Source organism: Tiliqua scincoides, chromosome 2, assembly GCF_035046505.1.
Source record: "Tiliqua scincoides isolate rTilSci1 chromosome 2, rTilSci1.hap2, whole genome shotgun sequence".
NCBI lineage: Eukaryota > Metazoa > Chordata > Lepidosauria > Squamata > Scincidae > Tiliqua > Tiliqua scincoides.
In genome coordinates this window covers 121,645,789-121,669,378 of record NC_089822.1, presented here as the reverse complement: position 1 = coordinate 121,669,378, position 23,590 = coordinate 121,645,789, and the positions used below count along the sequence as shown (strand labels likewise).

Here is a 23,590-nt window from a genome sequence, read left to right as displayed (position 1 = left end):
GTGACTTTGGGTAGCCCGATCCTCTGCACGCTTTCCTTGGAATTCGTCCCATGGAGGCCAATGGGGCTGACTCCAAAGAAGTGGGACCTGCACGCAGCTGGACTGCAAGCCTGTGTCTGGTCGTGCCCCCCCTTCCGCCCCCACGCGCTCCGCTCCGTCCCTCCCTCCCCGCTGAGCCGGTCTCGGCCTGTGGCCAGCGGCATTGTGACGTCACAGAGGCTGCGAGCGGCCGGGGTGTTTATAAGGAGGGGCGCGAGAGGCTCCCGGTTTCTCGGCTCGGCAGCCCGGCGGAGGCGCGCGGCCGGCTGGGACGGGGAGCGGCAGGCGCCTCCCCGACGGGCAGATGAGCCGGGGGCAGGGCTTCGCCGGAGGGCGAGGGGCATGAGGCAGGGGGCGACATGACCGTGCCGCTGCTGAAGATCGGCGCCGTGCTGAGCACCATGGCCATGGTCACCAACTGGATGTCCCAGACGCTGCCCTCCCTCGTGGGGCTCAACGGCACCATCTCGCAGGCCGGCACCTCCGAGCGAAGCGTGAGTCCCTCCGTCCTTCGCCTCTTCCTGGCTCTTGACCTCACTTGGCAGTTCTGGAGGGCTGCTACCTGCCTGCTGGGGAGATGGGTGGGGGGCTCCCAGACCACACTCCCTCCTTTCTTTCCCCCTGATGTGCCAGGGAGACTTGCAGCCCTGGGCTCTCTGTCCCACGGGTGGGGCGGGGGTCTTTCACTAGAACCCCCAGGAGCTCCCCTCCTCCCCATGGAGCAGGACCCTACAGCTGCCTGGCTCACTCTTGGCTACACGAGGTGGGGAGGGGGAGATGGGAAATTGACAGTCCAAACCTATGCGTGTCTACTCAGAAGTAAGTCCCATTGACTTCATTAGGACTGATTCCCAGGAAAACATGCATAGGATTGCAGCCTTAGAACACAAGCCTATACGTGTTTACTCAGAAGTAAGTCCATTGACTTCAATGGGGCTGACTCCCAGGAAAGCATGCCTAGGATTACAGCCTGACACCGGCTTCCCGTCAGACCGCCCCCCCCCCAAGACGTTGCTGGGTCGCTCCTTCCCGTCCTCTCCCGCCTTGGTGCTGGAGCTACCCTGCAGGACAGACAACTTATTTTCCCGCGGGCTTTGGGGGGAGAGCCGTGTTCTCCCCTTCCCTAGACACTCGCCTATTTCTTGCCCTGCCGATCCTCCCTTCCAGGGTGGCCTGTGCGAGCGCCCCTTCCCTCCCCCCACCCCCCGCTGTGGCCACTGGATGGGATGCAAATTCAGGACCTTTTGCAGCACAGGAGAGGGGGGGGGAGGGTTGTTTGGGGTCTCCGATGGTCCTTTCACCGGCGAGTCTGTACTCTCCAGGGTGGGTTTGGGCTGCTGCTGGTCGTTCCGGCGCGATTTCGAACTTGCACCTCCTTGCCCTGGTCAGTCCTCGCTCTCCTCTGCCTTCCCCGTCCAGGCTGCCCTCCCCCGCCGCTTTCCAGTTGCCCGCTGGACTCCTCTCTTTCCGGACTGGGAGGACAATCCTATGCACGTCTACTCGGAAGCAAGTCCCGTTGCATTCAGTAGGACCTACTCCCAGGAAAGCGTGCACGGGATTGCAGCCTGGATCTTGTTGATCCCCCCTCCAGACCATCCACCGACCTGGAGTGGGGGTCGTGGCAAAGCACTGATGTGCCTTCCTTTGACGTCTAGGCGACCGTCCCCATGCTTGGCTTCACAGATCCTGACCTTCCTTCTCATGGAGAGACCCTCCCGTAGTCAGATCGGAGGCTGAGCCAGCGCAGGAGCCTCGATGGCTCTTTCTCAGCTCGCCCAGGCTTCTGAACAGAAACCGCCTGGCATCCCTTGCTTGGAGGCAGCCGACGCGAGCTCTGAGTGCCGCTTGCAGCCTGGCTGCTGCCGCTGCCTGGTTTGCTGAGCTTCCAGGATGCAGCCAGAAGCCCATCCTGCCCCTAAAGGCGGTGTCGCTTCCTTGCACCCACCGAAGGGGTTAATTCAGCTTCATTACCGTATTTACGTTAAACCCAGGGAAAGATAAAGAAGCATCTCTCTCTCTCTCTCTCCCTCCTTGTCAACATCCCTTTCACGCTTGTCTGAGTAGATATTCATACTGGCAGAAAACTTTCCTCACTGCTTAAAGGAGGAGAGAGAGAGAGTGCATGCATGTGTGCATATGTGCGCTGGTTCTGATGGGTTGTGGATTCTGCACGGTATGTCAGAACTGGAGGGAGGGGGAGAGTATCAGTCCCTCGATTATCATGTTTTTGCTTGCCACAGTTTCTGCAGCTAATATGATACAGTCACTCCGCTCTCTCATCAACATTTTTTTCTAAAAAGGGGATTCCTGTACTGAAGGGAGGGATTAGAAGGAAGAAAGAACCAGCTACAAATGGGAATATTTCCCATATCTTGTACACCTGATGTGTGCATGTGTGGGGAAGTGGAATAATTTCTTACACGATGAAACATAATGAAACAAAAATGTTTCGTTGCCTGGAGTCTCCCTAGCTCTGCCGCTGCCTTAGTTTGCATCTTCAGAAGGACCCTGTATCATCTTTGATATGCTCTGGTTCTCTGGTTCTGGTTCTGGAAGTCTCTGGCTGGATCACATATTGCTGGTCTGCTCTTGAAAAAGCTCATAGATGGGTAAGCATGCAGGCAGACACATTGCTTCTTTGGTGCACACGGAACTGGAGTAACAGGTTTGTTTGGGTGGCACACTGGGGAGAAATGGGTGGCTGCACGCATTGTTACCAGTGATTTATTGAATTGCTTCTTCATATTCTGAATCCTATTTAGTGACCATAACGTAATAGCAGGAAAAGTGGGGCTGGATGGATTTGTAAGTACCTACCTACAGAAGAGCCCAGTATTCTCTGTCTTTGCCCAACCAGATGTCTGCTGGAAATCCATAAGCAAGGTGTGAACAGCTTCTGTTTTCCCTTCTAGCCACTGGAAGTTATCTAAAATATATTGCCTCTGAACATGAAAGCCAGTAACAGATATATTTACAGAGTAGGGATCTATTAGCTTTTAAAGCCATCTAAGCCACTGGTCTAGAGTGGGTTGAGTTTGTACCCCCGGAGGCAATGGTTGTTTGCTTACGTCAATTTGAGATCAGTGCTTTTTATGCAGAAGCTTCCAGCTTCAATCCCTGGTATCTTCAGGCAGAGCTGGGAAAAGACCCATACTTGAAACCTTGGTGAGCCACTGTTAGTCTGTGTTGACAATGCTAAGCCAGCTGGACTAATAGTGTAAGGCAGCTTCCTATGATTTTGTGGTAGCCTTAGGACAAAATACCTGTGGGTGTTTAACTATATTGGTTATGTGATTTAAAAATAACTATATGTAAAATAACTATATGATGGTTCCACACAACACATGTTGAACCCCTGAGAAATAGGTTGTAAAATATCCAGTTGAAGAGAACATAATCTCATAAAATTGGTAGGGGATGGGGGAGAAGGAGAGAAATCCAGGGTGCTACAAATTTTGTAAGAAGGTGTCATTGGGATTTAATGGGACCAGTGCTGCTACACAACACTTTGGACTGGGAGAAGGAAAGTACCAGGGAGAGCTTGAGCAGTAGTATCAAGGCTGTAGATGCTACAAAAAGAACAAGCCCTGAAATCGAAGGCCTTTGCTGTGTGTGTGTGGGGGGGGGGGGGGAGGCTGTCAAATGGGAAAACAAAACTGTTCTTTGAATGAATTAATGTTGGCATTTCTGCCAAGAATCTTCTAAGGTAGCTGGGGAGCCCTGCCTGATGCTACCAGTCTATTTAAAGGAATCTATTTTATAGGTTGCACCTAATCTATCCACTTAAGTACCCATCTCCATTTGTTTCTCGCTCCCTCGCTCTGTTCACCTGACTTGAACTAAACGAGGGCCAAGATGTCTATGTTACAGTGGGAGGATGGAGGCCCCAGAGGAGAGGAATGAATGCAGCATGTTTTGATTCCAAGTGCTGCCTCTCTTTGCTGTTAAGACCTAAATGGCTTTGGCACAAGTCTGCCTGCAGCCCAGTGGAGGGCCCTAGGGCTTTTTCTCACATGTGGCATAAGTTGGCCTTTGCATTTAACACGTCTGCAGTGTGAATGCACATTGTGCATAGGATGTGGCTTTGATTTTAAAATGGCTTCCTTCTGATTTTTTTTTTATTGTGCATAGCGACATTTATTCCAGAGTACCCTCTTGTCCATGGGCAGAATTAGAACTGCAAGGACAGTTCTAATGTGGGAGGGAGTAGATGTCGTTGAACTATTGAATGAGATTTCCTTTCCATGGGAACTTTTCTAAGTGTTGATTCAAATATTTAGAAAGGATAGTAGAATGAACATGATTCTGGACCACCTGTAGTCTGCAATCCTATCTACACTTACCTGGGAGCAAGTCCCATTGACTGTAATGGGACTTAATTTTGAATAGTCATGCATAAGATGGGGCTGTTAAACTACAATCCTATACGTGCTAAGAGTAGGTAACATTGATGCTTACTTCTGAGTAAACATGTCTAGGACTGCAGTATAAAACCATGCAAGGGGCAGGAGAGAGGGGCGTTGAATGTTACATTCTCCCTATGTCAAACTTCCTGCATGCACAAAGATACTGTGTTGGGGTAAGTGAAAACTTCCAGCCAAACCTGCTTCCTGTCATTCTGTATAGTGAGGGGTGAGGAAAGCATTCAAAGATCTGTTTCCCCACCCCAGTCTTGGAAGAAAGGCCTTCCTGTTGAAGCTTGTTTAAATGATTTGAGTTAATGTAATGCTCTTGGCAAAATGTCTATTCTGGGTATATGGGAGTTCCACAAACAGGACATGTGAAAGAGAAGTCAGTCCAACAGGTGCTGACATTCTTTGTTAGAAGAAAGGGCATCTTGTTATATCTTTTTTTTCTATGCTCTTTTAAACCTTTTCTCTAGCACATTTTGGTTTTTTAGATGTTTTCAAATGCCAACAATGCTTTTGAAAACAGCGTACCCTTCCATCTCAGCCCCCCAAATTTTCCTTGTAAGCTCGCTTTAATCCATTTTAATTATAGGTCAGAGTAAAGTTGGCAGCTTCAGTTAATTTTTTTTTTTAAATGGATAATATGCAATTGCAGAGTCCAAACTGTATTCTGCTAATAGTTGACATAAAGAACCAAGAGTCCTTAAATTTCATTAGAGTCAAGCTTTCCACACATATCTCAGCCCTTGATTAGCAGCTGAATGTATAAACACCCCCTCCTTGTAAAGCATTTAAGGTAGTAACATACAGGTGTGCGCCAAATACAGGTGATATGTTCTCCAGTCCTTGTTATGTGATTAGGTTGTTAAGTGAACATGCAGCCCAGTCTAGTGCCTTTATTGTGTAAACCGACACTCCCTGCCAGAAACTAGCTGGCTGCATAGGCCAATAGAGACGAATTGCCAATTCTTTGCAATTATCTGCATTAAGAGCCTCTTTGTTGTGTAAATAGACACTCTGCTGCAGGCTATGGAAGTCCTGACTGCCTCATTAAGAGCCTCTTGTGCTTTGACCACCATCATATCTGTATTCCGTCATTAAGCAGAAGGTTGTTAAGTGGCGCACGCCTGTATTATATTAAATAATACAGTGGCTCATTCACTGTATTATATTAAATAATACTGTCTGGTGGCTCATTCACATTTGAAAGTCATCACAAAGACATAGTATGCATTTTGTTATGGCCTTTTAATCCAGAACATTTCAATCTGATAAGATACTTCATATCAAAGCTCCACACAGACACATGCACTGGAGCTTGGAGACAATTCAGTCCATTTCCCATTTTCAAACATTCCTTAAAATTTTATGCATGTTAAAAAAATTAGTTTGTGTGTTTAGTAGAAACTGTTCCATATGCAATTATTTTGATGATTCATTCTTGTAAATTGATGCATTGTGACCCAACTTGGCAGATTCATTCTAACCACAGTTTGCTAACAAGCCAGGACATTCAGCCTATTTGATGTTGAGAACTACTTTCAGAACTGTCCTGATCAGAAGTGGCATTATCATGGTTTAGTATTATGTCTGAAACCTACCCATGGTTAACACTGAAAAAACTCTTGAGTTGAAGCTGAGTTGACCTTGAGCCAGCTACCTGAGATCACAGCTTCTGCTGGGATTGAACTCAGGTCATAGGGAGAGCTGCAGTACTGCAGCCTACCACTCTGTGCCACACAAGGCTCATTTTGTCAGGTGCACCACCCCAAATGGGATCCATTGTTGGCATCCTTCAGTTTCGGAAGACTATGGTATCGCGCTCTGAATGGTGGTTCTGGAACAGAGTGTCCTCTCCAGTGCGCGAAGCCTGGGTAAAGTAGATATGGAGGATAGACTGTTACCCATGCAGCAAATCCCCCCTCTCCACGTCGCTGAAATGGTCCAGTGGAAAGGCGGAAGCCAATACTGTTGGTTCCAGTGGCGTCGCAGGAGTTGCCAGAACGTGATTGTGTTCAGCCATGAACTGCCTTAGGGACTCCGGCTCCGGATTTTGCCTCGAGGTTGACTCCTGAAGCCTTTTCCATAACTGGATGTAGCCACAAGGTAGTGGAGGTTTGGGATCAGAGTTTTCCTTCTCTCAGATGCGCTGTCTTCCCAGGCTAAGGAGTCCCATCTACCCGGTGGCTATTTAGTCGCCTCTTACGACAAGTACAGCCAAACTGAGGGCCTATTCTTATCTCCAGCCCCCAGGGGTGGATATACACTACCCTTTTCCATTTAGCATTCCTTCCCATGCCTTTTTCTTGCTGTTCTAGCTGCTGTTGAGTCACCGCCTTGGTTCCATTTTACAGGAAGAAAGGCGGGATAGGGATGTTTGGAATGTCCTTCTTTCTGTATCCTGCCTATCTGTCAAAACCAGGTCCAAGGAAGCTTATCACAGTGAACAACAGGCCAATTATTAAACATATAATAGGAATTTAAAATGAAGTCCAATTGCAGAGCACAAGAAAGCCGCATCCATACTGGACTGGGGTATCACAACTGAAGTCCGTGATGTTGAAAGGAGTTTCCACGGATCCATTTGCAAGAAAGTCCTCTTGATCTGGTGGAACATTCTTAGTAATGTACTGGAGATTGCATCCTTAGAATTTTTTTTATTTAAGTGTGATAGTTTTATGTCTGTGTTTGAGATGAGTATCAAAGTATTCTTTTTTTGGAAGCCAGTTTCCATTTCTGAGAACAAATATTCAACCTGAAATGAGCACTTATTTTTGACGGGAAAAGAAAATTAATATGAATTAGCCAGTTTTGTAAGGTCCCACAATGAATTCCAAAGTGGATTTTGAGTGCAGAATTTGCTGAAGTGCTTCAAGACAAAATCCGCCCCGGAAGGATGTATTGAGATACATATGGCAGAATCTGGGACCTGAGAAATTAAGGCTGAAATTCTGTAAATATGTACAAGGGCCTAGTGGGACATAGTGGGACTTCGGCGTTAACATGTATAGGATTCTACTGTCAAGCTTCTGTAAATCCAAAGTACCCATCCATGGAGAAGCCTACTTGCCATATTCCTGCATGTTTCCCTTCTCTTCTGGTCATCCTCTGGGAGCAGGTAATTCTTTCCTGACTCTGCATTAGGAATGATTGGATGATCCAATAACAGCCAATGCAGAGGTGCAGCAGAATTTTCTGCCCCTGGAAGCATAAGGTCTAGAAGGGTGCCATGCAGAAACACAAAAGATGATGTCCTCCATGGGATGGTAACATAAGAAGAACCCTGCTGGATTAGGCCAAAGACCCACCTAAGCCAGCATCCTGTTTTCCACAGCGGCTCACCAGTTGCCTCTGGGAAACCTACAAACAGGGTACAGTACATATCCCTTTCTCACTATCACCCCCTTGCCACAGGTACCCAGAGGTGCACTGCCTCTGAACCTGGAGGTAGCTATAACCATCTTGATTAGTAGACACCGATCAACTTGGACTCCGTGAATTTGTCTAATCCCTTTTTAAAGCCATCTAGGTTAGCGGCTTTCACCACATCTTATGGTAGTGAATTCCCTTGTTTAGTCATATTCTGTATAAAGAAGTCCTCCCTTTCGTTCTTTTTAAATTTTCTTTCAACCGCCTTCATTGAATGACACTCTGATTCAAGTATTGTGAGACAGGGAGAAAAAACTATTGTCCCCACTCCATACCATGCATCGGGCATGTCCCCATTCCTCTTTACCACCTTTTTTCAAATAAAAAATGTCACAAATATTGGGAGGAAGGTTCTCCAGCTCACTGATAATTTTGATTTTCCCTTTTCTTGTTCCTTTTCCAGCTCTGCAGCTGGAATGCAGTGACCACATGGAACCCAGTGATTTCAAGTTTGGCTGCATTACAACTTTTTGCAGGGGCATTATGATATCGGGGTCCTTCTTGCTCTTGCTTACTCTTAAAAGTCAACCTTATTGAAGTGTAAGGAGTGACCTGTGCTTTAATCTAGCTTTAATTTAGAAGAAAAGTGTCCACTGGCTATCAGAGGTCTTGGACTCTCTTGTGTGGTAGGTGATTAACAAGTAAACTTGACTTTTCCAGTCCCTATCCTGGTTCCATGCTAGTTTTTGTTTTGCTGCTTCTTGTACTGCAGCCAGTCTTGATGTGCTATTTCTCTCTGAATTACTCTTTCGCTAGATTCTTGGCTTCCATTCTGGAATGTGACAGTAATTCCACTATCTAGCTGTGTATCGCAAACAGTCTCTTCAGTTAGGATTTTGCTACCTCAGTCAGTTCCACAGAGTGGATTGATTTAAATCAAGGCAATTTAAATCATTGATTTAAGCTGCTAAGGGGAAAAAGGCCAATTTAAATCATTGATTTCAATCAACTTTCTCATTTTGGAATTCATATATTTCCAGAACAAGCATGCCTGTAACTTATGTTGTTGTAACAATTAAAACATAGTGGTTTGCAACTAAATAGAGCCTTTGAACAACCTAGGAGGAGTATATAAAATATTTGTTTGGGTAGCCCATATAACCTGCAAAATCATACCTGCTTTGGAGCAAACAGTTCTGTTCAACTCTTAGTACTCATGCAAGGAGTACAATGAGGGCCCAATCCTAAATTCATCCAAAGCCAGCATTAAGCCCAAGCTCTGGCACTGGGTGCCATAAATGCTGTAGGGCATGTTTACAGCACCCGATGAATAGGGAGCACTGGCAATGGGCTTGTGTCAGTCAGTAGCTGGGTCCAGCACTAGCAAGTCAAGGCTGTCGCCAGGGTAAGTGAGAATGCAGGGCAGTGTTGCAGACTTTGGGGTGTAGGGGAGGTCAGAATGAGGGCGGGGGAGGGTGGGGTCAGGGAAGGAACTGGAGCAGGAGGTGGGTGGGATTGGCGGAGCAATGTCGGGCTAGAAGGTCCAACACAGAGTCTCTCAAGTCAGCGCTGGCAAAATAGCTGACACGGACATGACAAGCCCCATTGTGGAGTTTGGGGCTTTCCCTGGGGGAAGGGAATGAAACTTGAGGATTATTGGAAGCTCAAACATACAAAACTGCCTCCTACTCAGATCATCAGTCCATCTAGCTCACTGTTGTCTACTGACTGGCATGATTTGTCTAAGATTTGACACATGCTTTGCCCTATGTGGAGATGGTAGGATTGAGACCTTCTGCATGCAAAGCAGATGCTCAACCATTGAGCAATGACCTCTTCCATCTTGTTGAGGGTTCTTGAATGAGATGATCAGTGATGGAGGACAAGTTTCCCTAAAAGATGACTTGTCTGCCACAGCTACAGATCTTCCCCTTGCAACGAGCAAGGAATGTGTTGAGAGTCTCCTGTGGTGTATTCTTAGGCCAAACAGAATGTTCTAGTTGGGAAGTTCTGGTTCCAGCCTAGTTGCTGGAACTTCATTCTGTCACAGGGCATGGTGTGATACAGGCTCAGTCACTGCCCTGTGTGAACATACAAGATGACTTAGCAACATGGTGGGATTCAGAAGCAGGTCCCTCAGTAGATGAGTTCATGTCAGGGGCTTCCTGAAGGTAAAAAATAATCTACTTGTACTGAACAGTATATTAACTAGATCCGCTATTTTCAACTTTTTTCATCTCGCAGCACACTGATGAGGCACTATAATTGTCAAGGCACACTATCAGATTTTTGACAATTGACAAGGCACACCATGCTGCCAGTGAGGGCTCATATCCGCCATTAATAAATGACCTTCCTCCAAATACTTGTGGCTCACCTGTGGACCACTCGTGGCACACCAGTGTGCCACAGCACAGTGGTTGAAAATGGCTGAAGTAGATAATGTAATGTTTAGACATGTTGACTTGGGGTAAGGAACTATTATTTATGTTAAGGGTTTGCTCCAGTACTGTAGGGTTTAGTTTATCTAAGCCAAAACTGTTCAGTGTTCATCCAGTGTTCAGTTGCTACATAGCAGCTGAGTGTTGCGGACCATGTAAACCAAGTGCCGCATGGCAAATTGTCATTGGAGCTGAAGCAAAATCTGTGATTCAGATTTAGATACTACTGTCTCATTCTTTTAAAAAGTCAGATTCAAATGTGCCTCCTCTGGGTAGTTTCACATTCATGTAGAGCTGGAATTGCTTTGAATCTGAATGGATTTGAATTCAGATAAGTTAATATGAATGTCGATAAAACTACATTAATTCAACAGTTAGTTCACTTTGGGCAATTCAGCTTCCATTGATTTTTTTTCTTTTGGGGGGTGGTGGTGGTAAATTGCATTACTTTTATGTCATGTGGTGCAGAATAAGTAAATGGACTGGAAATTTCCAAATAGCAAAAACACTTGTAGCATACACCATTAAAGGATACTGAAAAGTTGGGTGAAGAGCAACCCTGAACTACCCTTTGAGAAGGCAAATGATTCACTCTGGAAGACCATGCTAGTCTTTCTCTGTCTGTTACAATGGCTTCAGTGTACTATAATGCAATGGCATAGCTAATGTTTGTGTAACCTGATGCTGAGTTCTAAATGATGCCCGGAAGTGACATCATACCCAGACCTCTAAAGAAATGAAAATGGGGGAAAATCCGCCTCCGCCCCCTAGCAGTTCGGCACCCATTTTGCTCTGGCGCCTCCCCCCAGGCTTCCCCCAAATGAACACCTTATTGGTTCCCTGCTGTATCATAGTTACACCTAATTGGCCCTTGGAACAATCAGTCTCATTGGACAGTTTTGAGTTAAGAAATTCCAGTTTTTATTACATAATGCAGTTGTGTTTATATTTTTTGGTTATAACTTTTGATAGAATAGAAATATTTAAATGTGGTTTGTTTCATTGCATTCTGCATTAAATTCCACATAAAATGATGTACAACGTGATGGTATTGTTCAAAAACACCAAGGTTTTCACAATTTTGGCCATTAGTATCAAGGCAAAGTTAATTGCCCTGTGCAGTTGCTACCCCCTGCACCCCCTTAGCTACGCCACTGCTATAATATCATACCACATGAGCACACTGGAGGTCTTCAGGCATGGAAGATGAACCGAGCATGGCCGTGCTATACTCACCTTCAACGTATTTGCAGAGCCTGCCCAGAAACCAGCTCCAGAAATGATTCTGTCCATCCAGAAGTTCTGATTCTAGCCTAGGTGCTGGCTGTAACATAACTTCTTTCTGTCTCAGTATATGGTCTGATGACAGATCGCTTCCTGAAACTAAAAGTGAAGCCATTTTGTTGGAAAAGTGTGGAATATTCCCCAGAAAATATTCTCCAGAAAACATCCTGATTGTTCACCTCTCTCCCCACTTCTCCACTGTTGTTTCCTGGTATGCTGCATTGTACAAACTTTTTTTAAAATAATTGGTTCATCATTTCTGGGGAATGCAGGTGGTGATCCCCGTCAATTAGGGATCATGTAGTAAATGGGATGTTATCAAAGTGATACATGGCTAATCAGAGTTGGTGACATGAAATGGTTATTGTCTAGACCAGGGGTCGGCAACCTTAAACACTCAAAGAGCCATTTGGACCCGTTTTCTGGAGGAAAAAAAACCTCAGGAGCCACAAAACCCTTTTGACATCTAAAATGAAAATGACACTGTATATATAGTTTTGGTTTTATTTTACCTTTATGCTCTTATAGGTCCCATTTTTATAATGTAGCCCCCTCTTGTAGCTTTTAGTTAGTTTTGTCATACATTCTTGTCCTGTGTTTTCAGACGCCTGGTCCTCTATGGTGTTTTGCCTGATCCCAAGGCCATTCTCTGCCTGGAGAATTATGCCCACTTTAAGCAAATTAGCTCCCCTTCTTCCCCCCAACAAATGACCCTGGTTCTACCCTGCAGTCCTGCTGGACCCCACCTCCAGGGTAGCTCGCCTGTTCAACCTGCAGAGGTCCCCTCTCCTGCCAGCAGCCTCCCACCACTACAGCAGACCCTTGGTCCTCAGCAGGTCTTGGGCACAGCAGCCCCACTTCAAACTCCAGTGTCTCCAGCAGTCCCTTAGTCACAAAGTCAGAGTATCCAGGGCAGAGTCCAAAGTCAATAAGCCAAGTCACAGTCCAAGGTCAGATTCCAAAGTAAGTCAGAGTATCCAAGTCAATAAGGCAAGTCAGTCTCCTCTCCAACCTGCACTCCTTCTCCAACCCACACCCCCCTTCCTGCCTCAGGTGCTCATATCCCTGAGGGCCCTGTTGCCTCCAAGTGGCTGCAGCTGTGCAGCACACTCTGCTGGATGCCCAGGCCTTACCCTTAAAGGGGCCACTTCTGACACCACATCTACCTCCTCACCAGATCTTCCAGGATTCCAATATATACGGCGGTTATGACATCTGCTTATCTTACATGGATACTAAAGAACTCCCCCCACCTTCCAGAGACACCCTGCTGGAAGGAAAAAAGGACACAGACTCCAGAGGTGGGGAAGAAAAGAAGCCAGAGCTGGGGGGGGAAGGTGGGGGGCAACCACAGGCCAGCTTCTGCCCTGTCAGCCTGCCTGCCTGCCCTCCCTCACTCAGGCTGCAACCCTCTCCACACTATCCTGGGAGGAAGCCCCATTGACTACAATGGGACTTCTGAGCAGACAAGTTGGTTGGAGCTCTCAGGTTGCAGTCCTCTCCACACTTTCCTGGGAGGAAGCCCCACTGACTACAGTGGGGCTTACTTGTGAGTAGACCTGCACAGGAGGAGGCTGAGGCTACAGCCCTCCACACCTTCCCGGGAGGAAGCCCCACTGACTACAGCTTACTTGTGAGTAGACCTGCACAGGAGGGGGCTGAGGCTACAGCCCTCCACACCTTCCCGGGAGTAGCCCAGGGACTACATCTCGAACAGACCTGTGCAGGCTCCCACTCACCTGTCCTTGCGCTTGGCCTTGAGCAGGTTCCAAGGCTGCCATCCCAGGCACCCTTTCCTGGCAGTAAGCTTCATCTGCTGTAATGGTGCTTACTACTGAGTAGACACACGGATGTCTCCTCAGCTGTGGAGGAAAAGCCTCTCCTTGCACTGAGTGGGGACCTGCTCAGGGAAAGGCGGGCTGCAAGGGCTCCCAATGGCTGAGGAGGAGGGCTTCCTGCTGGAGAGTTGGGGAAGGGAAAAACAGGGAGCTGAAGCCTGCAGAGCGGGCAAAATTGAAAAGGGAAACCAATGCAGGGCAGGTGGGGGTGAAGGGAGAGGAGGGCAGTGAGCTCAGGGGGCGGAGGGAAGCAGCCTGCCCTCCCAACACAGGTGCCTCCTGTTACCCCCTTTGCCACTTTCACCGGGAGGAGCTGCAGCAGACAGCTTAAAGAGCCACATGGGGCTCTAGAGCAGCAGGTTGCTGACCCCTGGTCTAGACTTTTAATGGGCCAACATTTTTTTTCCAATGAAGCACATGAAAAAATTGCCTTGGAAGGGGGTTTTTGTTACCAAAAATATTTGCAAAAGCTCAGCCCTAACTTTTAATGAACTCTGCAGTTTTGTGGTTTCCGGTATCTATTCAGTGTTTCTCAAACTGTGGGTTGGGACCCACTAGGTGTGTTGCAAGCCAATTTCAGGTGGGTCCCAATTCATTTCAATATTTTATTTTTAACATTTTAGACTTGATGCTACCATGATATGTGCCTGAGTTTGAGGAAATGTTACAGACCTGTACTTTTAACAAGCTACTATGTATATTCTTTTAACAATGATTGTCAATGGCACTTCCTCCTAGGTAAGTACAGTATGTGTATGATTGCAGCCTAGGATTGTGAAAAAATGTTCCTGCTTGATGATGTCACTTCCTGTCATGACTTCATTTCCAGTGGGTCCTGACAGATTCTCCTTCTAAAAAGTGGATCACAGTTGCTACATGTGTGAGAACCACTGATCTATGTTATTCTGGCCCATTATCAGTGGATTTTTATACCAGCTTTTGTAAAGCTGCTAGTGCCTCAGGCTTGATAAAATTTAAAAGATCTCTCCCTCCTCCTGTGTGTGTGTGTGTGTGTTTTGTTTTTTTCTCCCAGTTAATATCTTAGTGTATTTCTGAGCCCCTGCACATTTCTATCACCTTGTGAAGCATTCTTCTTTTAGGAGCATCCCAGAATCAACTTTCCTCCTTAGCCTTTAGAAATGTTTCATAGTATTCTTTGTTGCCATCTTATAATTCTTCTCCCTCTGCTATCTTAAATTCAGTTGCTTTCAGAAATGTGGCAAACAATGGATTAAAGAGATTGTGTTTTTGGAGCAAGTGTATAGATGAGTTGCACCTTAGGGGAAAAGTGATTTGAGGCCAACTATCCTATTGTTCATTTGCTCAGTCCTCTGAATCTTACTTACCTTTGATAGTGATGGCTGCTTGAGTACACTCTCCAGTTAATCTGTTCAACTGATTAATGCACCTATTGGCTTTGGGATCCATAATGTGATCTATTTGGCCAATCAAACAATTTCCTTCCTCTTGTGTAATTCCCCCCCCCCATCATTAGGACTACCAGGCGGTCCACTGAGTGGTGCAAAATTGCATTCAAAAATATTTCCTTGGGACCACTTTATAACTGAAATTAGTAGTAAAGCTTTTCCTAGACTCTACATCTATAGGTAGGAGTTGTTTGTCTGAATGTATCTTTACAATGAACCTTCCCTTCACATTAAAACAAACAAATAAGAAAAGCATGCTTGGGACAAGTATAGGATCAGCTCCTGCATTGCTAGTTTTCTGTGTGCATTAAATTCCCGCCCCCCCCCCTCCCCGGGGTGAGCATTCAAAGTAAAGTGGACATTAGTAGGTGGTTCTGCTTGTGCTTAAGATCTGGACACATTTGAGGTTGGGAAGGAATTCACACTGGCGAATAACCAGGGTGCGGGTTTGGGCCACTGGACGTGATTGCTCTGCTTTCATCTCTTTCAGGGTGCCTGCTTTCTCCTTGTGGCACACTGTGGCCTGGGTATTCAGATTAATCTGCAGAGAGGGCTGGGTAGTGAATTAGGCTGGATGGTCTTGTACTAACACTGGGTGTGGTGATGGTGATCAGCTTAGAAGACCATCTGAAAGGAGTAGGCAAAACCAGAGAGCAAGTCTGTCAGTGATTCCTGGGGAACAATAGCTGAATGGAATTTCAGTTTGAAAGCCTTAGGACTGATTATCACACACAGGTGGAACACCAACATCCCCACATCCTCATGTAGGGCTAGCCCAAGACCTCCTGATGCCTGAGGCAGCATTTGCTGCCCCCTCTGATCATGTCCCAGGCTTTGCTCCTCCCACTCATCAATGTTCTAGCCCAGGGGTGTCCAAAGTTTTTGGCAGGAGGGCCACATCATCTCTCTGACACTGGGCGGCGGGGGGGGGGGAATAATTAATTTACATTTAAAATGTGAATAAATTTACATGTTTACATAAATGAATATATTAAAGATGAACTTATATTAATGAATGAAGGTCTTGCAATAGCTCAAGGCCTATAAAAGGCCTTGCACAAAGCAAGGCTGGTCTTTCCTTTGCTGCCGCTACTGCATCACAGATGTGAAACAACAAGCTCATGCAAGAGGTCAGACAGTCGCCCTCACGCTGAGAGCAGTTGCATCGGGCCAGTGTGGGCTTCAACAAATCTCCAGAGGGCCAGAGGCTCATTGGAGACCGGGGGCTCCCTGAGGGCCGCATTGAAAGGCCTCAAGGGCCGTAAGTGGCCCCAGGGCCGGGTTTTGGGCACCCCTGTTCTAGCCCAACATTCTCCTCCTCCCCTAGACATTTCCTCTCTGTCCTCTTCCAATCCAAGGAGAAAAGAGCAGTGGAGGCAAGTAGGCAGACAGACACGCGTGCCCCCCACCAATCTGCTACATAAGGTGACTATTTCAGTTAATCTCATGGCCAAGTCTCCATGTCCTGCTTGTGAGCATCCAACAGTGTCTGGCTGCCATCTCAGTCTGGTCTGACCTAGCAAGGCAGTTCTCAGGCTCCAAGGTTCTCTTTCAATTTTGGTTCTATATTTGGTGTTGCTTTCTACTCCCTGACATTCTGCATCACTTCAAAGGAACTCTGTTTAAATAGAGTTGCTGTACCTAGGTCAGCCCTCCTATTCTTAATGTGTCTGCCCCTTACAAGAAGTCTGACTATTGGTTGTGTAGGAAACCGATTCGAGAAGACACTTATCTTGAAGGCATAAATTTGACCCCAACACTGAGCATAGTCCTACTGAGGGAAGGGAAAGTAGGACTTTGTACTCTTGCCTTTAAAACTGCATATCACCTGTGTGGAATTGAGGTGCAAATGCAGCAGAAGATCCCAGTGTTGTTTCTGAGCATCCACACTAAATAGGAGCTGCTCCTCGCATATCCATTCCATCTGTTCTGTTTATGAATGTATAACTGTGAATTTCTGAGTGTGAAATTAGAAATTGAGTGCAAAATATATTAAATGTGGTCATGCTGAAGTAGAATTCACTGTTGAATGAGTCTGCATCATTGCTTTTAGGAACCTAATTTAAACTGAATTTTAAATTGCATCCAAATTGATGCTAGATTCAACATCCCAGGAGGTGGTAGTTGAATCTCCTGACACCATGAAAACCAGGGGTTTGAAAGATTTACCAAGGTATAAGTGGCTGTAAACTGTGTCCCCAGCCTATGCATATCCTATGCAAAATTAGGGCTCCATTTCCTTTTTTATCCTTCTTTGAGGTAGCCAGGGACCAAGCTTGAAGGACCTGGGAGCCAGCCATACATGACCCAATTAACCAATCGGCCACTTCTGCACATAAAGCTTAATCTCTCTGATCCTTTTGGAGAAACTTGGAGAAGTCAAAACAAGGAGAAAAAAGGCTGAGAAGTTCCTCTGCCAACCATGACAAGTTTGGCTTCCCACCTCTGTGATGTCATGTTGCCTAGCATGAATTGCAAAGAGTTAACTCAAGTGTTTTGGTTTAGTTCTTACCTGGATTCAATTGTGACCAGAGCTGGGGCCAACTGGTCCATCCAAGAAGTCAACTGGTTGCTCACGGCCCAATCTGAACTAGCTCCCTGCGTGGTGATGCAGTGGCAGTGGTGTGGCCACCTCTATATCCTGTGGGGAGTTTTGGCTGCTGGAGGTCACCTCGGGGTAAGGGAACATTTCAACAAGTCAGATGCTTGGACAAATCCATTTGTTTAAAATTGCCCATCATGCTGGTTATATATCTTCAGGATAAATTTTGGCTCAGATTAGAGGATGTCTGAACATAAAAGTGTTTTGTTATTTTCTGAATAAGTAACTTGTTTTTGTTCTGTTTTGGTTCAAGAAAAGGTCTCTTTTCAAGATTCAGACTCCTTGGTGTTGAGAAGAGATTTGTAAAATGCCCTACCCTTTGTTTGGCAGGAAGACACTTCTTTGCCCCTCTTATCTGATGATGGCCCAAATTCTAACCAGCTTTCCAGCACTGGCATAGCTGTGCCAATGGGACATGTGCTGCATCAGGCAGTTGGGGGGCACTCATGGAGACCTCCTCAAAGTAAGGGAATGTTTGTTCCCTTACCTCGGAGCTGCATTGCCCTTATGTTGGTGCTGGAAAGTGGGCTAGGATTGCACCCGATGTATTATTGCAGGGTTGTCCAAACTTTTTGGCAGGAGGGCCACATCATCTCTCTGACACTGTGTCAGGGGCTGGGGGAAAAAAAGAATTAATTTACATTTCAAATTTGAATAAATTTACATAAATGAATATATTAGAGATGGAACTTATATGAATGCATGAAGGTCTTGCAATAGCTCAAGGCTTATAAAAGGCCTCGCACAAAGCAAGGTTGGCCTTTCCTTAGCTACTACTGCTGCATCACAGATGTAAAACAGCAAGCAGTGGAGGAAGCCCTTGTCCCACGGCTCATTCGAGAGGTCGAACAGTTGGCCATCATGCTGAGAGCGGTTGCATCAGGCCAGTGTTGGCTCCAGCAAGTCTCCAGGGGGCCAGAGGCTCATTGGAGACTGGGGGATCCCTGAGGGCAGAATTGAGAAATGACACCCTGGCCTTTCCTTATGCCTAAGTACTTGGGCGGGGAAGGGGCACTTCTTTTTCCTGGCACAAACTGGGATCTCTCAGCCACCAGCACCTCTGTGGAGAGCTCAAGGTCCCCCTTGGTGGGAAAGTGGTTTCCAAAGGTAAATGTTAAGTCACCACTGGACCCCCTGAAGACCATCCTGCAGTGTCCTTGCTTATGGAGTTCCCAGTGAGCAGCTTGTGAGTGGTGGTGAATGAGAATAACAGGATGGTTTTCATTGGAACTTGTCCTAAGCCATGTCATCAATTATTACTGGCAGGAACATGCTAATTCATAAGGAAGGGATTGCCTCTGGAGAAATGGGTCATGCCTTTCCTCCCTACAAAGGAGCCACAGCCACCCCCAAAAAGTCATGGAGAAGAATCCCAGACCTGAGGGTGTCTTTGAAACAAAGCAAACTGTCTCTTAGAAGCTGAGCATAGATGGCTAACCTCGCCTAACCAAATTCATACAAATTACTGCTGTGTCAATCCCATTACATTATCTGTCTCAGAAGAGCATCCAACACTTGTCTTTGAAGCTGTGAGTAAGAGGGCTCTCTTCTTCTCCCTGGGTAGCCAATGACTGGTGAACCACTCTGGCTGCTCCCAAATGTTGCTTTTTCTCATTCAGATTTTGCTGTCTCCACTTCCATCCATCAGTCCCTCCCCTCCGTCTTCCCCCCACACCAAAGACAGCTTGTTCGTTCTCCCTGCCAAAAGTTTTATTAGTGCATCTGGTTTGAGCCAGCCCGTAAATGCCCCCAGCAGCAAAATTTTCCTTCCGCTTTAAGAATTTACGCTGCCGACCCCATGCCAGCTCTGCAAGAACAGCTGCACATTAAAGCTATAAAAAGCCTGTGTGCCATCGTCTTTCCTAATGGATCTACCCTCCCAAACAGTGAGTTACATGCTGCGTGTTGCCCCCAAATTTAAAATAAAGCCACCACACCAGCCACTGGAGCGTGACATGAAAGGTTTGGGTAACTAGAAAAGGCTGCTAATAGATCACAGTTGGAGCAGCATGTTGGACAACAGCAGCAGGCTAAGCTGAGTCTCTGGGGTTTTGCATTGCAGTTTATTTGCCGTGGGTGAATGTTAGTTTTTTGCACGCAAATCTTTTTTTTTCCTTTGGTGAAGGCTTTGCTGCTTAAGGACTGTGATTGTATTACACGCCATTCACACCCACTCCTCTATGTAGTATTGCTATGAAATGGTCAGTACAGTCTGATGCTTGTCTACTTACAAGTAATACCCATGAATTCAGTGAGTCTTACTCCTGGGTAAATGTGCATAGAATTGCAGCCTGTGCCAGGTAGAGTTGCAGGACAATTTGAGACTCTGGTGATTGATTTCTGTTATTCTGTGTGTGTGTGTTTCTGGGGAGGGGGTATGTAGCTTTCATCAGATTCAAAAATGGGTTTCTCAGATCTTCTGCAGGGATTTGAATACAGGCAGCCCTTGGTATCACATTCAGTACCCACGTATTTGATGATCTGTAGGTTCTGAACCCATGTGGTGGGCCACCTGTAGCCCTTTGAACCTAACCATAGCTGTGCTGTGGATTTCAGCTGTCTATTCCAACATGTGCAGATTTTGGTATCTATGGGGGTTCTGGGAATGGAACCCCCACAAATAGTGAGGGCCATCCTGTAGTTAAAATCCTCAATCTAGCTGCTGGAGACTAAAATGACCCATCAATATTCAGAAATTGGTTGCCCTTCCCAAGCAGCCCAATCCTATTGGTAGAATGAGTGTCTTATGGCAGTCGTAAAAAAAAACACCACTATGGCGTGTGGAGTCGTGCACTGCTGGAACAAGGCTGGAACCTTCCTAAGCATGCTCTTGGATCCAAGAGAATCCACAGAGGCAGGTAAGTTGGTGGAGGAGGCCGAATGGGGGTGGGTAGAATGGGGAGGCAACTAGGCAGGGGAATGGGCAGACTGGGAAAGGGGCGAATTTGGTGGCAGTGATAGCTGCCAAATCCTAACCCCCCCCCCTTTCCAGGTGCAATCCACAAATTTGTGAATTTGCTGGTGCAGGTCTTAGTAGATTTCCTCGCCCTTGAATCAGGGAGGCTTACGAGTAATGGACTATTCATTTCCTTACCCAGAGGAGACCTGTGTCACTTCCCCCCCATAGGATGCAGCAGGAGGGAAATTGTTAGGATTGGGCTTTCAGTATGATGCTAGAACATGGAATGGAGCAACCACATTGAGTAAACATGGAATACATCCAAAATGTAAAATTAGAAAAGCAAACTGAAATGGCTCAGACTATAACCTGCAGGGCAGACATAGTATTGTTCTGTCTCTTCAGTGTTAAAGAAAACCTGGCAAGGGACCTGTACATTCGCAGGATGATGGACTAAGGAATCCTGTTTTGACTCAGATGAAAGGCATAAATGATGTCATTGGCTTGTTTCCTGGTTTTTCAGAGTTGATTATGGTGATCCCTCATAAGCTCTGCAAAGCATAGCTGGATCCCTTGATCCAGTCCAAACCATTCACTCCTTAATGAACCAAAGGAGAAGCTTTTGCATGCAGTTTGGTCATCTTATGTTCCATTTCGAAATGCATTTGCTTGGGCAGTTGTGTGAAGCCTAATGGCAGCTCTCTTTCTAGGCCCCCCTGCTTCTAAGAAAGATGGGTTTCTAGAATTAATTGTAATGCATCTTAAAGTATAGTCCTGTGCGTGTCTACTCCCATTATCTTCAATGGGGCTTACTCTCAAGAAAATGTACATAGGATTGCAGTTGGGTATACCACTCCTAACTAATACCCTGCACAGTGAGGCAGCAGCATCGACGCAGCTGCTACTATATCCCATTAGGACGTTTTGGCCACAGGAGGCTTCCTTGGGGTAAGGGAACATAAGTTCCTTTGTCCCCAGGGTGAGCCCAGCATCCACAGTAGGTAAACTTGGACCTGCACCAGCTCAAACACTGACGCAAGTTGATCCATGAAGGTGGATCAGGCTCAGGAAGGGAGTCAGAATTTGGCATTTGCTGCTGCCGAACCTGCCCCCCTCCCTGGCCTGATCTGCCCATCTCCCATCCTGTTCGCCACCCCCCCTTAAACCCCTCCACCTGCTTACCTGCTCCAGTGGGTGACCAGCACTCCTCCATTGGAAATATGTCTGGGTTCAGCCAAGAAGATAAGAATATTTCAGTTGCTGCCTAACCAGTTAAGGTGCTTCTACCTCATAATGGCACATGGGAGCTGAGTATTTTTCTGAAGCGCTGTAAGACCTGTCTGGTTGGAGTCGTTTTTCAGGTTTAGGTTGGTAGGGAATGGGGTACAATTATTGTGTTGTGGTAAGGGTTATGAATTAAGATGCCCCATTAAGTTTGCAGCTGGATTATAACTAAAATATTTCTGGAAATATGTTGCTTTATAGCATACAGTAACACCAAGAGCCAAGTGGGAAACAGGTGTCCCTTCCCAGGTCTGTAGGAAAGCTAAGGAATATTGGATAAACAGGTTGACATGACGGCAGTAAATCTTCTGATTTTTCTGCATAATTTCCCGGAGCTGTCATCTGCAATCTTTGCAATTGCATCAGCTGGCATAAAAGAGTAACTGATCAAGCAGCTAACATGCATCTAAGTGCCAACCATGAATGGAAGTGAGTAATCACTCCCCTTGGATCAAGCATTCTTGGCTATTAGTACACAGGGATAAACCCCTAGAGTCTTTGGGACTACATCTTGGATTTGCACATATCTGGAGCTGGAGGGGTGCTTTGGGTACCTATCCCATTGCAATACCACTTATCTAAAGCTTATCCTTCCAACAGAGCCTGGGTGAAATTGTTCAGCTGGAAAGGGAAAGCAACCGACCAAACGGCAAGCACTTTTTCCTTTTAAATGTTGTGTGTGAGAGATAAATAGGTGTTTCCATGGTTACTTGAAGGGGAGAAAAGGGCCAATTCCCTCCCAAGCCAGTAGCATAAAAAGTGCAACCCACTTGAGGGCTAAGTGGCTGGTTTGTGATTGGATCCACATCCGAACAATATCAATTATGGCCGGTGCAGCCGGGGCGTCATTGTAAATTTCCCAGAAGAGCTCCTCTCCTGCCAGTGTATGGAAACTTTTAAACCAAAGTACCCTTAATTAGAAACGGTTAACAGGGTATGTGATTCCTCCAACCTTACCAGTGATTACACCCAGCAAATGAGTTTGCTCTTTAGCACTCCATCTGGATTTCACCCGGATGCATTTAATCCTATTTGTTTGTACTTGGTCATAGCCACTTACAGTTCAATGTGAATCAATGGACCTCCCGCCAAGGAGAAGTTCTTGGCTATAGGAAAGGGTCTATTTCTTATACTCAAGCAGCTTCAAATGGGGGTCTTTGTTCTACCTGGGTGCACCAAGGATTGAACCTGGGACCTTTGGAGGGCAAAGCAAGCACTTTGATCTGGGGTCCTAACTAGGAAGACCTGCTCAGGAAAGGGTTTTTTTTTTATTGCTAAAGCCCCCCCCCCCCGAAGAATCATGCCAAGCTACTGTGCCTCCCAGAGAACTGAGATGAGAAGAGAATTTGTGGATGTAAGATTGGAGGCTGAAATTTGGAGGGTCCTGAATGTTTGCTGGATGGAGGAAATGTAGAGGCTGGAGCCAAGTGAGGCAATACAGCTGCAGCAGCTGCTCAGGAAGACAAAGCCGCTAAGGCAGTGATTTTCAGCCTTTTTTGTCTGATGGCACACTGACAACGTACTAAAATTGTCACGGCATACCATCAATTTTTTGACAATTGGCAAGGCACACCAAGGTGCCAGTGAGGGACTCATCCCTCAATGGCCGTACTAATAAATGATCTTCCCCCAAATTCCCATGGCACACCTGCAGAGCATTCACGGCACACCAGTGTGCCATGGCACAGTGGTTGAAAATGTCTGCACTAGGGAACAGACCACGAGATACAAAGAGAGAGCATGAAAAGGAGAGGACTTGATGACAAGTATACTGTGGGAATAGATTTGTCAAGCAGAAACATGATCAAATGATTGGTTTAAGTTGGTAGTAGGGTTTGTTTTTGTGTAGAATATGAAATAGGGGTGACAATCACAGCAGATCTCATTGCAGAATCCTGGCATCTTCCACGCAGGAACAAGTTCCCAACCCAGACTTCAGTGTTCCTCTGCTTTTGCAGTGTCTGGGTGGGGGTGGATTTCCCTGTGCTCTTTTCTTTG

At 46.3% G+C, this 23,590-nt stretch overlaps 1 protein-coding gene across 2 annotated transcripts in view; it reads left to right on the top strand.

Moving 5' to 3' along the window:
• The first annotated feature begins 283 nt into the window (after positions 1 to 283).
• OLFM2 (olfactomedin 2) overlaps positions 284 to 23,590 on the top strand; it is a 143,232-nt gene continuing 119,925 nt past the window's right edge. For both annotated transcript variants that reach the window (XM_066614298.1, XM_066614297.1), the window contains exon 1: positions 284 to 533. In XM_066614298.1, coding sequence (XP_066470395.1) covers positions 399 to 533 — 135 coding nt within the window. In that variant the 5' untranslated portion in view covers positions 284 to 398. The remainder of the gene's footprint in view (positions 534 to 23,590) is intronic.